At 42.3% G+C, this 14,966-nt stretch overlaps 5 protein-coding genes across 5 annotated transcripts; 1 reads left to right on the top strand and 4 right to left on the bottom strand.

Moving 5' to 3' along the window:
• Positions 1-453: 453 nt before the first annotated feature.
• On the bottom strand, positions 454-4,980 carry BEWA_050170 (DEAD box ATP-dependent RNA helicase family member protein; the record flags this gene model as incomplete). Its single annotated transcript, XM_004831944.1, has 2 exons — positions 454-2,029; positions 4,235-4,980. The coding sequence occupies 2 exons, from the start codon at positions 4,978-4,980 to the stop codon at positions 454-456; spliced, it is 2,322 nt and encodes a 773-aa protein (XP_004832001.1).
• Positions 4,981-5,601: 621 nt separating this feature from the next.
• Positions 5,602-7,988, top strand: BEWA_050160 (translation initiation factor IF-2, putative; the record flags this gene model as incomplete). Its single annotated transcript, XM_004831943.1, has 1 exon — positions 5,602-7,988. One exon carries the CDS (start codon positions 5,602-5,604, stop codon positions 7,957-7,959), a length of 2,358 nt encoding a protein of 785 aa, XP_004832000.1. The 3' UTR covers positions 7,960-7,988.
• Positions 7,989-8,020: 32 nt separating this feature from the next.
• On the bottom strand, positions 8,021-9,886 carry BEWA_050150 (hypothetical protein; the record flags this gene model as incomplete). The annotated part of the gene is made up of 1 exon (XM_004831942.1): positions 8,021-9,886. The coding sequence occupies one exon, from the start codon at positions 9,884-9,886 to the stop codon at positions 8,021-8,023; it is 1,866 nt and encodes a 621-aa protein (XP_004831999.1).
• Positions 9,887-10,160: 274 nt separating this feature from the next.
• Positions 10,161-11,435, bottom strand: BEWA_050140 (ribosomal protein L21family member protein). Its single transcript, XM_004831941.1, has one exon. The coding sequence runs from the start codon at positions 11,247-11,249 to the stop codon at positions 10,293-10,295; it is 957 nt and encodes a 318-aa protein (XP_004831998.1). The 5' UTR covers positions 11,250-11,435; the 3' UTR covers positions 10,161-10,292.
• Positions 11,436-12,889: 1,454 nt separating this feature from the next.
• Positions 12,890-13,522, bottom strand: BEWA_050130 (hypothetical protein; the record flags this gene model as incomplete). The annotated part of the gene is made up of 1 exon (XM_004831940.1): positions 12,890-13,522. The coding sequence occupies one exon, from the start codon at positions 13,520-13,522 to the stop codon at positions 12,890-12,892; it is 633 nt and encodes a 210-aa protein (XP_004831997.1).
• Between the last annotated feature and the right edge of the window lie 1,444 nt (positions 13,523-14,966).

Genomic DNA, 14,966 nt, shown 5'->3' with positions numbered 1-14,966 from the left:
ACTTCAGTTTAATTAGTACTGTAAAACTTTTAGAATTCTTGAGCATCAGAACTGTCAAAAGGAGACCCATTCATTCCCCTTCCTATTGATCTTTTGTTCCACCAACTCTTCTGATCCTTAAAGCTCTAGTACCATATCAAGGGCCTTCAGTGAGATATAATGCGCATAATGCACATGTACTAGAAAATACCAAGAGTACAGAACACATTACATTCCAACTTGAACTCCGAAAATTACGAGCAAATAGAGTTTAAACACGTTAAAACAGTCCATGTACTTTCACATGGACAACTACATTATGTAGAGTTTAAAAATCTGCTGTGGATTCCGCGTACCATATCCTTCTGGCTTGTATCTCTTTCACTATCTTACTGATCATGACTCCGCATGATCAATTCTCTTTACCGAGATTATAGCCTGCGGATGCATCCACCTCTTTCTACTAGGACTACATTATCTCTTTTTCCCCTTGTTCTTGCGGACAATTACTTTGCTCCTGCCCGGTGCTCCCTTTGCGGCAATCTTTCTCATTTGTTTCTTTTGGAATTCCGCCTTGCTGGTCCTCTTCTTTTTCTTGCTAACCTTCTTTTGCAGCTCCCTCTTTTCTGGTTTATCTGCACTGGGTTTCGTAGTGAGTCTCTTTATCGTCCTCTTTTGCTTATGAGTAAGCTTATGTTTAAGTTGCGCGGCTTCAAATGTCGCGGCATGTTTTGGGAACATGGTTTTAAGCTCTTCAAAGTCTGTAACGTTTTCATCATCTGCATGGTCGTCTCTTGTACTGGCCATCCTCTTGCCTTTTTTAACATTTTCTTGTTCTCCAACCTTTTGTATCCTCTGGCTAGATTTCTTCATCCATTGCTTTAGCTGGCCCTTGTTTTCAATTCCCTTTTTAACCTTTAATCCAGACTCGTTTTTAATCACCCGGTTGGTCATTGTGTCCACGGTAACGTCCATGAAACGCTTTCTCTTTGGGTTCCATTGTTGCTTCCTCTGAAACCTGGTCTTTTGCATCAACTCTTCAGTATCTGGAGTTATGTTTAGCGTAATGTTTGGAAGGTGCAGTTCCTCATTTGAGCTAGCTGATGGGACTAGAAACGAGTCTTTTGACGGAGCTAATTCAACGTTTACATCTGCAACTTCCGCAGGAACATTCACATCATTGTTGAGCAATTTACCAAGATCCCTATTCTTACGTGAGACCATAAACTTTTGAGCAAATTCCTTCCGTTTAGTCATAACATCTATGGATTCCTGGGAAACTGTAGTTAGCATTGTAGTCTTTAGGGCGGTGGGTCTAAAGCCGTGCAGATAATCCAGAATCGCATTTCTGGCATCTTGTTGGTTTTCATCTCCACTACCTTGTGGAGTCTGAACGTCCCCGGTATAAAGTGGATGAACAGAGGCTGCGATAACGGCAATACCGCCAAGCGATTCTAACAATGACTGCGATTTATCAATTGCGATATTAGATGGATTCGGTCTGGTCTTATAGTACAGATTGTAAGAATTCTCCATACTGGTATTCAAACTTTCCAACTCTGAATCATTTGATATTTGTTCATTTATCTTTTCAACCCAAGATACGACATTTCCTACTGTTCCAACCATGCATGTATCATTTTTAAGTCCTCCTTCACTACCCTCGGGGGTTGCTCCAGAAATTGCCATTTTCCGTCCAATGGTTTCCAAAATCTCAAAGCAAAAGGCAAAATCGTAGAGGGTCAATAGGGACACCGCTAAACCCTGCTTCCCCGCTCTAGCAGTCCTACCAACACGGTGGATAAACAGCTTGGAGGAGTGAGGGAAGTCAAAGTTTACAACAATGTCAACCAGCGGAAGATCCAAACCTCTGGCGGCTAAATCTGTTACAATTAAAATTGTAGTCTTAAAGCTTTGAAATTGCGACATTTGAGACGTACGCATGGACATGTCCATTGAACCATAAACCGCCGAAACCTTGTGCCCATTTTTGGTCAAGAGACAACGAAAAAACTCCACATGATGCTTGGTCGCCACAAATAGGATGATCCTCTTGTTATCCTGCAAATTCGTGTTTTCATGCAGGAATGAACGCGTGAGTATGTACAAGGGATGGTTGTGTGCAGAGATTGCTAACATTCCAAGCCTAGAAGTAGTCCAATCATGATCAGCAGTGAGAGCCGAAAACATTCTATAGAGCGGAAGAAGACGTCACAATTGCGGGCCAAAATACCTTTACTAGAGCAACTAAAGCTCCAGCCGCTACAAGTCCTCCTACTGTTCCCCCAACTGCATTTATGGTGACCTGTTTTTGGTGATCTGCAGAGGGATTTAAGTTTTCTTTCGAACCAAGATTAAGTTTGTTCTTCAACTGGCTGAGATGATCAGTAAGAGAAGAGCCATAAAGTTTACCAGTCTCTCCTTGTCTCTCAAGAATACTCCAATCAGATTCTCCGTTTTCTCTATAATAATATGCGTACCTATCACTACCAGTACCTCTTTTCTCTAACTCAACCATTATAAGATTATCCAGGGAGTCAGGATCATCTCCAAGGTAATAGGCAATCACACTATCAAGAGGTTCCTGAGAGGATATACCAGTAAGTTGAGTACCATTATGGTTTATTATAGTAGCCTTGAACAGGCCACCTCTCAAAGAATGTTGGTATTTCCAATAGCCATTACCGAGTGGAGCATTTCTCACGGTTATATTGATGCTCATATTTCCATCCGGGTAGTGTGCATCGGTAAATATAGATAAATCTGGAATAAGTTGGGGAGTAGTAAGAGTAGAATGAGAATTATATTTAGAGACTTCGGTCCAAGTGTTTTCATCCCCTTTATTCTTTCTAAAGTATCTAGGTGGACTTTGATAGACAATTAATAGAGGGTTTTTGCCACCAGATTTATACCACTCGACCTTGATATTCTCGACATCCTTTAGAGACGGAAGTCCAACTTGCCATTTGTTATCATACTTGAATCCAACGACTGAAAGCTTAGAGCCGGTGATGGAATGTATAGAGTATTCAGTAAGTTTTCCACTGCTGTATGATACTTTAATTTTTGCATTATTACGACAACTGGGACAGGTATAGGTACCAGTATTCCTCTCTTTGAGATTTATAACATGAGCTTTGTTCTTAAGGCAGTTCTGCCTGTTAAGCCTCTCCCTGAGATCACTAGCCGCGCTAGAATCCTTACTCCAATTACCACTATTACCAACATGCTTATAGTACTCATTTCCCTCGCCAAGTTGAATTAGAAGAGGTTTGCTGAAACCATTGTCCCCTGACCAGTAGTAGACTGAGATACTCGAATATTTTTCTAGGCCAGTAAGTCCAGTCTGAGGAGTTCCTCCCTTATTAATCGTACTTATCTTCTGCCCATTTTTTGGAGTATGTGTTAACTTCCTGTAAGTTCCTTCTAAGTCAGGGTACCATTCATCCGTTAGGTCTACTATTCCACCGGAGTCACTCTCATAATAGTATCCTTTATCATCTGATTGTACTCCATTCTTAGGGTGCTTTGTAATGTCAATAGTAATTCCACTCATTTTAGTTGTTTGTCTTTAATCAAAGCCCGTTAGTATCAAAATTTTGTGTAGATAGACAAAATGTGTAAAGGAACCTATGGGGATTTGTAAGCTGTGATATCCTCAATTTATAACATACTATGCATCCTTAGAGGTACTGTATTTGTAAATATTCATTCCAGTAGACTCTTTATGGACAAGGGTATACATTAAATTCCATATCTGTCCATTCACCTAGTCCATGGCAAATCTGCATGCAAAATGATACTATCCAGTATCTCCTCTTTTAGGTCCATAATTCATCTTCTGCAGCCAAAAATTTCACAAAATTGCCATTATAAAGTCTATATCAATGGATGAATACCATGTTTTGCAACTAGCAACTCATCATATCCTCTGTTCATCCCTCTCGATATTGTCTGTAGAGGTACGAATGCTCCTATACTGCGTATACTCGCCCTCATTCCCATCCTCCCTTCAGTCGGATAGTCATGATCTACTCCCTAGTCTTCGACGTCGGTAGGTCATTCCTCCTTCCGTTGCACTCCAGTAATGACCTTAATCCTACTGGCAGGAAGAGCTCCCAGAGGTCGCTCTGGCTCACATACTCGTTTCATTCGCATGCTACACGTTACTTACCCTGTGAAAGCTCAAGACTTTGAGCAGCGTGGCAACCTTTTCCTCCTTCCTAAAAGGCTATAACTCCACCAACCAACAAACCTCGAGTAGACAAACGCGAGTTCCAGTTGCTCATTGATTTGCATGTCCTGGTCAATTTTTGTGACTGCCGGGTTGGAGAGCCCAAAGCTGACAAACTCAGAGACTTCCGAGGGGAGTGTAGCGCTAACCAGCACGACTTGTCTGTTCTCTGGGAGCATGGAAAACACCCTGTAGACGTCTGGAAGGAATCCCATCTCGAAAAGCTTGTCAGCTTCGTCGATCACAAAGTGCTCCAAGAGACTCATGTCAAAGCTCTTTTCGACCAGGTGCTGCGAGAGACGCCCGGGTGTGGCAATGACAATGTCCGGATTAAACGCCAGGGAGCCAAACTGGGTCTCCAGGGCCTGTCCTCCAATCAGAGTGGCGTGGCGCAGTCCATCGGTTTTTCCTACGAACTTCTTGACCACAGAAGCCACTTGGAGTGCCAGTTCCCTGCTGGGCAGCAGTACAAGGCATCTGGAGCCTACGGTGGTCGAGTGGACGTCCAGCAGCTGGATGATCGGCGCCAAGTACGCGATGGTCTTCCCGGACCCGGTCCTTGCGATGCAAACGACGTCAGTCCTTTTCAAAACCAGCGGAATCGTCTTCCTCTGTATGGCTGAGGGCTGTTTGTAGCGGAATTTGCGCTCGAGGGTTAGGCAGAGGGACTTGTTGAGGCCCAAAACGCCAAACGCACCGGTCCCCCCTCCGGGGTTTTTCTTTTTCCTCCTTTTCTCCGCGTCTCCCTCCATGAGTCCATTTTCCATCTTTTGCTGCCGGCGGTCGCCTCCGTAGTGCTGGCGCCCGTTGGCCGGGCGTTCCCGCCACTCTACACTTTGGGTTGGCTGGAGGTCCCGAAGAGTGCCAGAGCTCCTATGGTTGGTTCCAAGATAGCGAGTGGCAAGGCCTACACCCATTCAAAGTTCCTAAAGGTGAGCCTTAACCCTTTCAAAGGCGAGTTTAAGTCTCCACACGTCAACCAGTACACCTGGTCGTTGTTCAACACCAGGGTAAACAGAGTTATAAGGGATGAGCAACTCGCAAAGTACGCAGGTTCTATCCCTGAGCTGCTCTCCGGAATCGAGAAGCCGAAGAAACATGACCTGAAGCCGGTGGTCTACCAAAGGAGGGGGAAACAGCTCATTATCATCCCAAAAAGGTCGCTCATTCACATCAAGCATAGGATATCGGAGCTTAAGGACGATATTGTGATATTGACACTCCGCAACTCGGTGGACTTTAGCGATTTTGCGGGTTACAGCGATGAGTTGTTGGATAAACTGGGAGCCATACGGTTAGCCATTGATGCTGAGGTGCAAACATTGCAGGAAGATGTGGAAGATGATAGGCTACAGGAGAAAGTAAAGAGTACGCAGGTTAGTCTGCAGATGTTACACTATCAAGGCTATAACGAATCGGTTGTAAAAACAGTCAAGGAGCTCATTGATGCCGTATCACAACACACTTGTGATGAAGAGTTCGTAAAGAACCAAATTATTGGCCTATCCAGTCAGTTGACGGATTTTAGGCAGCTGAGTCCCCTCTCGTCTTTGATCATCAACAAGACTTGCAACCAAAAAATACGCGAAACGATTCATAACGCGTTTCAACAGACAAAGAGGGTAAACTATACCAACATGTATGCGCGGACGAAGATGCAAATAAAAAAGGGATTTTTTAACCCATTTGAATCGCTGGATACAGCGCCAAAAATGACAATTCCGGAGATTAAACCGCTCGTGATTGAACCTGATGAAGTTGATGCGATTCTCCATGCCATACAACAGAGGAATGTTGGGAAACCCATCTCTTTATCTGAGCCGTCAATCTCTAAAAAACCCACGGGAGCACGAGAAACCGTGGAACTTATGGACTACTCCAAATTCATTTCTCATAAAGACACCAAAGGAGTAGAAAATGTACAATATATATCGCAGTTGTCCTGTGAAAATTTGGCAAAGGTCGTAAGTCTAGAAAGTTCAGATTACGCTGAAAACCTGAAAAGGATGAAGGCGATAGCGCTGGACATTGAAGCTGATGTTAGCATGTTAACTGTAGAGGAGGCTGAATTTATACTTGGGGAAATGGGCCTCTTAAATTCTAAAATATATGAAAAGGGGAGAAGAATTGCCATTGAAAGAAGTGTAGACGAATGGATAAAGAGGCCCATTGTGGTGACAATCATGGGTCACGTAGATCACGGAAAGACGACCCTGCTAGATCGCATACAAAGGACAAACATTGTCAAAACAGAGGCTGGGAGAATCACGCAAAAACTCGGCGCATTTCAGGTCGAAACTGCCAAGGGGAAAATCACCTTTGTGGATACTCCTGGTCATGCAGCGTTTGGCGCAATGAGATCGCGAGGCATAAAATGCGCCGATGTTGTTATTCTTGTCATATCTGCAGATGATGGAATCATGCCTCAGACGTTGGAGGCGCTTGATCTTATCAAGAAACAAGATATGCCATGTATAGTAGCTGTGAATAAGATCGACGTTTCCACAAATGAGATGAAGGAAGCTGTAAGAGCTGAAATTTCCAAACATCTTCCGGATTCGCCTATAGTTTACATTAGTGCAAAAACAGGCTTTAACGTAAATAAGGTACTCGGTCAGATTTATGAAACAGAGAAGAAACTGGATGCAAAGACTAGTCCTTCATCACAGGGTCGAGCGTATGTTTATGAAAGTGTACAACATCCAACTAGAGGAAAATGTCTGAATATGATCGTCCGGGATGGTACATTTAAGGAAGGAGATTTTATCTTGTGTGGTCACACGTACGGAAGGATTCGGAAAATGTTTGATACATCCGGGGAACAGATAACCAAAACTCTTCCATCGCAAATTGTCCAAGTTTCATGGACGCAGGATATCGCAGCATCCGCAGGAACGTTTGCCATTCAATGTAATTCCCAGGCAAAGGCGAACAAATTGGCATCATTATATTTAAAGCGGACACAAAATACTGAAGAAAGTTACGACGTTACCAAACAACTAAATATTGATCTAATACCAGAAATAAAAGTAGTATTGCGCTGTTGTGACCAGGGTGGACTAGACGCTGTTTTACAGTGGATCAAAACTTTCAATGCTGAAAAACGAGCTTCTGCTGATATCGAATACTTGGTGGAAAGGGGATACATTAAAAAGGATGGAAATGTTCAGGAGTTGTTGAGCCTTTGGAATCCGATTTGTGTTGTTTCCAAACAAATTGGTCCATTTAACAGCAATGATATACAAATCGCAGAAACCGGCCAAGTCTCATTATTAGGTTTTAATGTAGATCTTCCATCTAACGTGGCCTTACCTCCTATTGCCAGAACTCACAAGGTTATTTATCACCTCTTTAAAGATGTCGAAAAAATGTTCAAACATTACTACGGTCCCACGTATTCTATGAAGAAAGAAGCTACCCTCCATGTTACACGTTTGGGAACTACAACACTCAAGGGAGTTGGTAAAAAGGTGGCAATAGGTACAGTGGTAAAGGATGGTACAGTTCGCATGAATTTGTTCTTTATGTTGACTAGGAATGGTAAAATAGTGGCCAAGGACCTTACCCTGTCGTCAATGCATTCATCAAAGAGATCCGTTACCGAACTTGAAAAGGGAGACGGAAACAATGCGATACTTTTGAATCAAGATGTTGATGTTAGAGTTGGTGACGAGCTGGTTGCCTACTCCAAGGAACCACTGCCCCCACTCTTTGGATCAAATATAGATTGCATGCTAAAGGTTTGATAAAGTCTAAAATTTTAATTTCTCATTTGGATTATACATAAGATCTCAAGTGTGTAAAATGCTATGTTTTCCTCACAAACAAACCTGTCATTTTTGCAAAGAGGGTCTTTTGTGGATTAAATAACATCATTGTTCCCTCATATACCACAAAGCATGCAACTGCTACTCCGCTGGCCAGTCCTACAGCCTTTGCTGCACTAATGGAGGTTGTCTTTTGCATTCGCTTTTCTCTTTTAGGAGCATAGAGATCCATTAAAAATTCCTCAGGGTCTATGGGTTTATCGCTCTTTATCCATTCGAGCTGTTGGCCTTCCGTATGTTTCTCAGTGTAGTAGTCACTACCTCCGTCTTTCTTTTCCAGTTTGATGAGGATTAGCCTATTATATTCACATTGTTTGGAAGAGTAATAAACTGTGAATGAAGTCAATATATCAGAGCGCCATGTGCTATGGAGAATGTCTCCATTAAACTTTACCTCGTAGGGTCTAAAATATCCTCCATCCTCAAGGCAATGTTTGAATTCATGATATGTAGAACCTGTGCGAGGGACAGTTTTTGTCTCACTTTTTACAGTTATTTCAAAACTTCCAGAAGTATATGGTTTTTCAGAATCAGTATGCTCTGTCTTTACGGTGACTTCAGGAGCATAAACACCGAGGAGAAAACTCAGAATTTTGTCATTCTCGTTTTCATCATTTGGAACGTTTTTATTTAACTTTTCCCAGTTAGTGGAATTAAATGATTCCCGCCTGTACCATGTAAAATCATCATTTGATTTGTAAGAAATTAAGAGGGGTCTGCCCTTCTCTTTAGGGTAAAAGAAGACATAACATTTTTGTAGACCTTTAACAGCATATAGTCCCCTTTGTTTCGTTTTTCCATCCTTGAATCTAGAGAAACTACCATCAGAAACAGAATGTAATGTTCGGGAGTAACTAGTGAAATGGTTATCAGCCACAGTGATGCTATTACCACAACTACCGGGACATTGGTAACTACCCCTCCTTGAAATGTCCATAACATGGGCCTTGTTCCTAATACAATTCTGCTCATCTAGTTTCTCCTTGATATTATTGCTCTGTACACCAGATTCAAGCTTCCATTTTTTATCCGTTCCACCAGCATCAACAAGTGTATAGTATGAGGGAGATTTATCAGATGATGTAAGTTCCAGTAACAAGGGACTAGTATGACCACCGTCTAACGACCAGTAATAGACAGAAGCTTCATTATAGTTACTTCTATATATAGATTGTTCAAATGGTATGCTTGTGACACCCTTCTTTGTGGATAGGAGTCTCATACGATCTATTCCTGTGGGAGCATGCTTGAACTTTTTGTAGATTGTATGAACAGATTCTGGAGAAACTGATATGGTAACTATCTTATTAGCATCTGGACGTCTGTTGGATTCTCCATTGGCATAATAAACTCCTTGGACTGTTGTAACGTTTAACACTATGAGCTCCTTAAGTTTATTGCCAATTGTTGGAAGTTCTTTGAGAAGTGCAGATTCAAGAATAATTCCGACGTCTTTTGTCCATTGGTAAGTGGAAAAATAATTCGTCTTTTTGTAATATTCACATAGAGTTGCACCTTTAGTGATGCCAACTACTAGTGGTAAAACATTATTTTCATCATACCTTAGATAGTATACAGTTACCTTTTTTTCGTAGCGACCTGAATCATCTACTTTTATAGTATCTTGTCTGGTCCCATTGTAATATATTCCATCAATATAATGTGATCTGACTACAGGGGTGTGAATATATTTCTTGTAACTGTTAGTAGGTGTATTATCCTTCTTAACTTTTATAATATTACGACAACCATCCCTATATCCTCCGCCGGCGTCTGTTTTACTAATGTCAATTTTTACAGATATAGTCCCAGAAGAGGCTCTACCATTGGTACACGCTTCTCCCATTTAAATTACATCAAATGCATTTCTTTGAATGTATACCAAGTAGTAGTAATGCTGCTACAATCTCCCACGTTTGCATTTTGCAAAAATGTCCAAGATTGTCTAGGCAACCATGGGGATTTTATGTGCATGCTAATTGTTCTCCAGGGGTTCTCTATGGTCTAATCATTCCATATTGCCTTCATGGATACTTTTGAGCTCTTGCTTATGCCAAGTGAATGTTCAAATGGTCTAAATATAGAATGTATAAAAATAGAACATTTACAACTTGAAATTTATATTGTACTAGCAACTGGTATGTCCATAAAGTCTCTACAGAGGAATGGTCTGGCTAATATGTGCATATTACAATCCTGCACTTCTTAAATTCCTCAAGCTTATTTAAGACCTCTATGAACATACAACCACCTTAAAAATGCGATAAAATCTGCTCCCGAATAGCCAGTTGATTGTACACTGGGTCAAAGTGCTCGAGCGGATTTGAACCTAGCAGAGCCTTTTGTTCCTCTGTCATTTTGTATATTGTACATCTCTTCATCTTTGGTAGTTCCAAACTTGGCGTTTTGATATACTGCATCTTCATTAGCGCAAAGTTTATTGGATCCATGTTTAGTGCCGAGAAATGTCTTGATGGTCCCGAAACATTCTCCATCTTCTCATTCTTGGAATCGTCCGCACCGTCCTCTGGACCATTAAAGACCTCAAAATCCTCAATAAGGATTCTGGTCATTTCCTGGCGGTGTCCAATGGTCCTCTTGTAATGCTTCTTTGACCTAAACTTTACAGTAGTCATCTTTGGGCTTCTAAAGTGCTTTATAATTCTGGCGACCGCTCGAATATTGTGAATGTACGGTTCACCATTTATGTACCACCCAGTTGGCGATTGATAAAACTGTAGTCTGAGAAGATGCACGCGTCTTCCTACTCTTTGATGGATCCTGTAAACGTCGTAGTAGCGCCCCTTTTCCATCCAACGCGGATTGCCGGAAATGTGGACGATGGCGTAGCACCCCGAACGGTCCCTAGAGTCCTTTTTATTCATCAAACGGTCAATTGCTGGCCGATCTATTATGGCTTTGAGGGTGTGGAGATGAGGTGGATTGGTATTCCCTGCATTAAGTAGGAACGCTGTAGCAATTGGTTCCCTGTACGTGAGAAATCCTCTACTCGATGCAAGGAACGGCTCCCCCGAGTGGCCACCAAGCCTAACAGATGCCGTCATTGGCGGTCCACTGACGACAAGAGAGGATATGTACCACGTTTCAATGGAGAGAATGGGCAAATCCAGGAGGAATAAAAGGACAACTCCAGCCATGCGGCAGGCTCCGCTCCAAGCTGCGCAATTTCTGCCCAAACGCCTCTCCATTGGCCTCCTCAACTACATTTCAACGCTCTATTTATCATCTATAGCTATACATCCACTAAAGCTGCCATTCTGTCCCTCTTTCTTCTTCTCGTGTCCTTCTATGGCTCGAAATCGCCACGGTAGTCTCGCAGTCGTTTCAACGATGTCAGTCCATGAGGTACAGATGATTGAAAGTTGTGGAACACCAAAAAATCAACTGATTAAGCCTCGAGTTCTTCCAAATGGGGAGTCAGTGCCAGCCTTCTGTGTTGAGCCCTGGGACCGCTAAGCTCGATGCCATTCTCCTCCAACTCGTTTTCTGTGTGATCATTGGACGCTGGGAGGACGGGGGACCTACCGGGAAAGTTGTGTGCGGTGAGAGCGGACAGTGGCGTCGCCTACGGCCATTCGTCTTTTGGGTCAAGGACTCACCTCCGTGTCCTGTAGCTCCGCCAGTATACTCTCTAGCCTCTCTATAGTCTCCAGTCTCTGTACGGCGTTGCTACCGGTGCTCCGGACCGACTTACCTGCGAGTTGCTCCTGTCGATTTCATTCGCCCCTAAGTGGTCATAAGCTGCACACAAAAACAAACTTGAGAGTCTGACGTCTGAATGGATGATTATGCATGGAATAAGAAGCAACTAACCCTGCAAAGGCTCCTTTTGGCTGCCGTGGAACGTCCTCGGGAATTTGGTCTTGGCCAGGTGGATTTTGCTGCACACATTTTGGAATTTCCGGCCTTATCGACTTACATTAAAGGCGCCTGAGTCACTCTCGCGTACTCGTTGTTCGACTTGACGTATCTGCTCTTATTCAAAAGACTCTGGACCAAGAAGGACGAGAGTCCGAAATCCCTCTTGTTCACGCCTGCCACTCCTCTCTCCAAAAGAAAGATCGAGAGGAAGACTAGAGCAAAAGTTGCAGAGAGCGAGGGATTCATAATGAGCGTTTTAGAGGCCAAGTGTCTGTGGAGGAGGAACCCGGCCCAATGATGTCGCGCCTCCCTCTCAATTGTCCAGTTTTCAGGTCCAAATGTCTGGAGGATATGAATGATAGTATTTGTGTGAATATGTGTCTGTATGTATAGTCTGGAAGGTGGTACTCGTTCTGTCACCCTTGACTCACTAGTCGTCTTAGTACTGTGCAAGAGGGAAGATGTTGGCACAGAATGACACCTTTGGAACAGTAGTGTACAATAGTCTAACAGGAAAATATCCTCGAGTGAATGAGAGACGCCCCTGCTTATTCCTCTTGGTTCTCTCCACACTTTGTACTATAGCTCATGGAAGGATGAGATGAGGATGATTGAGGAGAGGTTACAGACCCTTCCTCTGTACGTAAATCCAGCCATGGGAATAACTGTTGCCGGTCTAGAGGAAATGCCATCTCTCCCAGACTTGGAAATAAATGCATAATCCATGAGATAAATCTCAAGCATTTACATAACTCTATGATTTCCCCTCCTCATCCACCATTATGCGTGGGAGAAGAACATCCATACCTTTTACCATGTAAACAAAATTTTCACCATTTTAAAGTCTTGAAATATGGGTGCAAAATTTTAGCACCGTAGGTGTTTTATATACGCAAGACAACTACCTCTACTTTTAGGTTCTTGTATGTTGTTCTTATGCGATTATTATGTTCAGAGAGCAGTATTATCACAGCTCATCAAGTTTCTTGAAGAATTCCTTCTCTTTTATGGCAGTCCACGTACCACTAGACTTTTCATACCAGCCAAATGTAATGATATATCTCTGTTCTGCATGTACTCTCACAAGTTTATGGTCACCTTTAGAATGAACCTCGCAGAGGAAAGATCCGAAACTCTCATTTAATTCACATATTTTAGTTTCTCCGTCCATAATATTCTCGATAGAATGGCCTTGCTTGGTGGCAAAGAAGTGGGTAGTGACACCATTCTTCTCTTCCTTTACAAGCTTAAACCTTTCATCTTCCTTGAGAGAAGAGATATCCAAAGTAAACTTTTTTGGAGGATCTGTATTTATTTTCAAGGTTTCAAGCTTTTTCGTATAGTTATAAGTACTTGTATTACTCCAACCCGGTTTACCACGACATCCAGTTTTATCTTTGTATGATCCATGAGCGTCATCTACCTTAACTAGAATAGCTTTTGGCTCACCGTTCTTTAGGAAGGTTACACAGTAAAAACGCTTTTCTATATATGGTACAGTTGGTCTATCTCCACCTGATCTTGAATGATCAATAAAACCCGTCCATATGTTTGTATTTTCCTTGACAACCTTTCGAATACTTTCCTCTGGCCTCACCATGTAAACCCTTGCAGGAATTCCAGAAATATCTACGTCAACTACCTTGTAGCGAGCATCCGTAACATCTTCAAGATCAAGGGTATCCTTTCCTACCTTTGTGGATGTATCAGGAACAGATGGTTAGGAGTTTGCTGTCCCTCCTGCTTTTCAGTTTTTAGTCCTCCATTTTTCTTCTCGGTAGGACCACAAATGCATTGTTTCAGCATTAACAGGGTATAGAGGATGGTGAGGATCCACATTTTGCGATGTTACTAATTAGGAAGAATAGACAATCCATGGGGTGAAGAGATGATCAGGAAGAAGCAGTGCCAATAGACATTTAAAGCTGAGCTAGATACAGTACTCCAATAGTGTAAAAATAGTGTGATCCTCAATTTACCATAAGGTCTTTCAGAAGAGCTAATATAAGCCTCGAAAAGGCACTATAAAGGGACTACCTCTGAGTGATTATTCTACTGAATTCCCTAGTGGGCATATTATAAAAGTCTCCACCGTTTATTAAAACAGAAATAATCTTGGAAATTGGCAGGGTAATGTCCTGGTAGACACAGGTATAGCATAACAATTCTTGGTCTAGTTACAAACACCAGGGTGTATAATTAGAGTATGAACCTAGCGCTACGAATCCTGGATAAGACATACTATTGAGAAAAGGGTCCGTATATGAGTTCCAGTGCTTGAGCTACAGCTCCCTCATCATGACCTTTGTCCAAGACCCACTTGGCATGCCTCTTTACATAATCTGGTGCATCATCAACACAAAAGGAATGGTCACAAAACTATCCATTATCTAGTCTATGAATCCATGATACTCTCCTTCATTCCATGTAATTGCCTAAATGTGGTTAAATATTACACCGATGAGTTGTCTGTGATTGCGAACAGAAAGATTAATAGTGAAAAAGGAGCCATTAGTTACTTTTCGGACATTCTCACCAAGTCCACCTATTTTTAAACCCCTAAATGGGATCAAAGTCGCAATGTTTCTTTAATTCTCCTAGTCCTATAATCGTCTAGCATGCCATCCTAATTTCTCGCATTCTATAGGTCATCCATCGCCTACCCAAGAGCTGACGGAGAATCCTAATGAGACACTCCGTCGTGTCTATATGTGTCACTGTGACTATTCAAATCGTATAGCTACACTCATACCCTCCAATTCTCTATTCACTCATTCCATAGTAGTAATCCAACATCCATCCTTCTTCTAGATACTCCATTTGGGCGTCCAGTAGTACCACTAGTAGAATGAGTCTCTAAAGAGCCTACCGGAGTGAGAAGAGGTGACCATTTAGGCTCCTATACTGTGTATACTTGCCATGACTATTCCACTCGTTACACTCATTCCATAGTGATCTACTACCTAGTCTACGACGTCGGTAGGTCACCTGTTTCAGTACTCCTTGCAGTCGTACCTTCACAGTGAGGAATCCTACTGATAAGA

This window comes from Theileria equi (genome assembly GCF_000342415.1).
Source record: "Theileria equi strain WA chromosome 4 map unlocalized gcontig_1105316255041, whole genome shotgun sequence".
Classification (NCBI taxonomy): domain Eukaryota; phylum Apicomplexa; class Aconoidasida; order Piroplasmida; family Theileriidae; genus Theileria; species Theileria equi.
The sequence above is the reverse complement of the archived record's forward strand: the minus strand, read 5'-3'. Positions and strand labels throughout refer to the sequence as shown.

Excerpts from the sequence above, each read along its gene's own strand:
- BEWA_050140 (XM_004831941.1), bottom strand. The coding sequence starts at position 11,249 with ATGGAGAGGCGTTTGGGCAGAAATTGCGCAGCTTGGAGCGGAGCCTGC.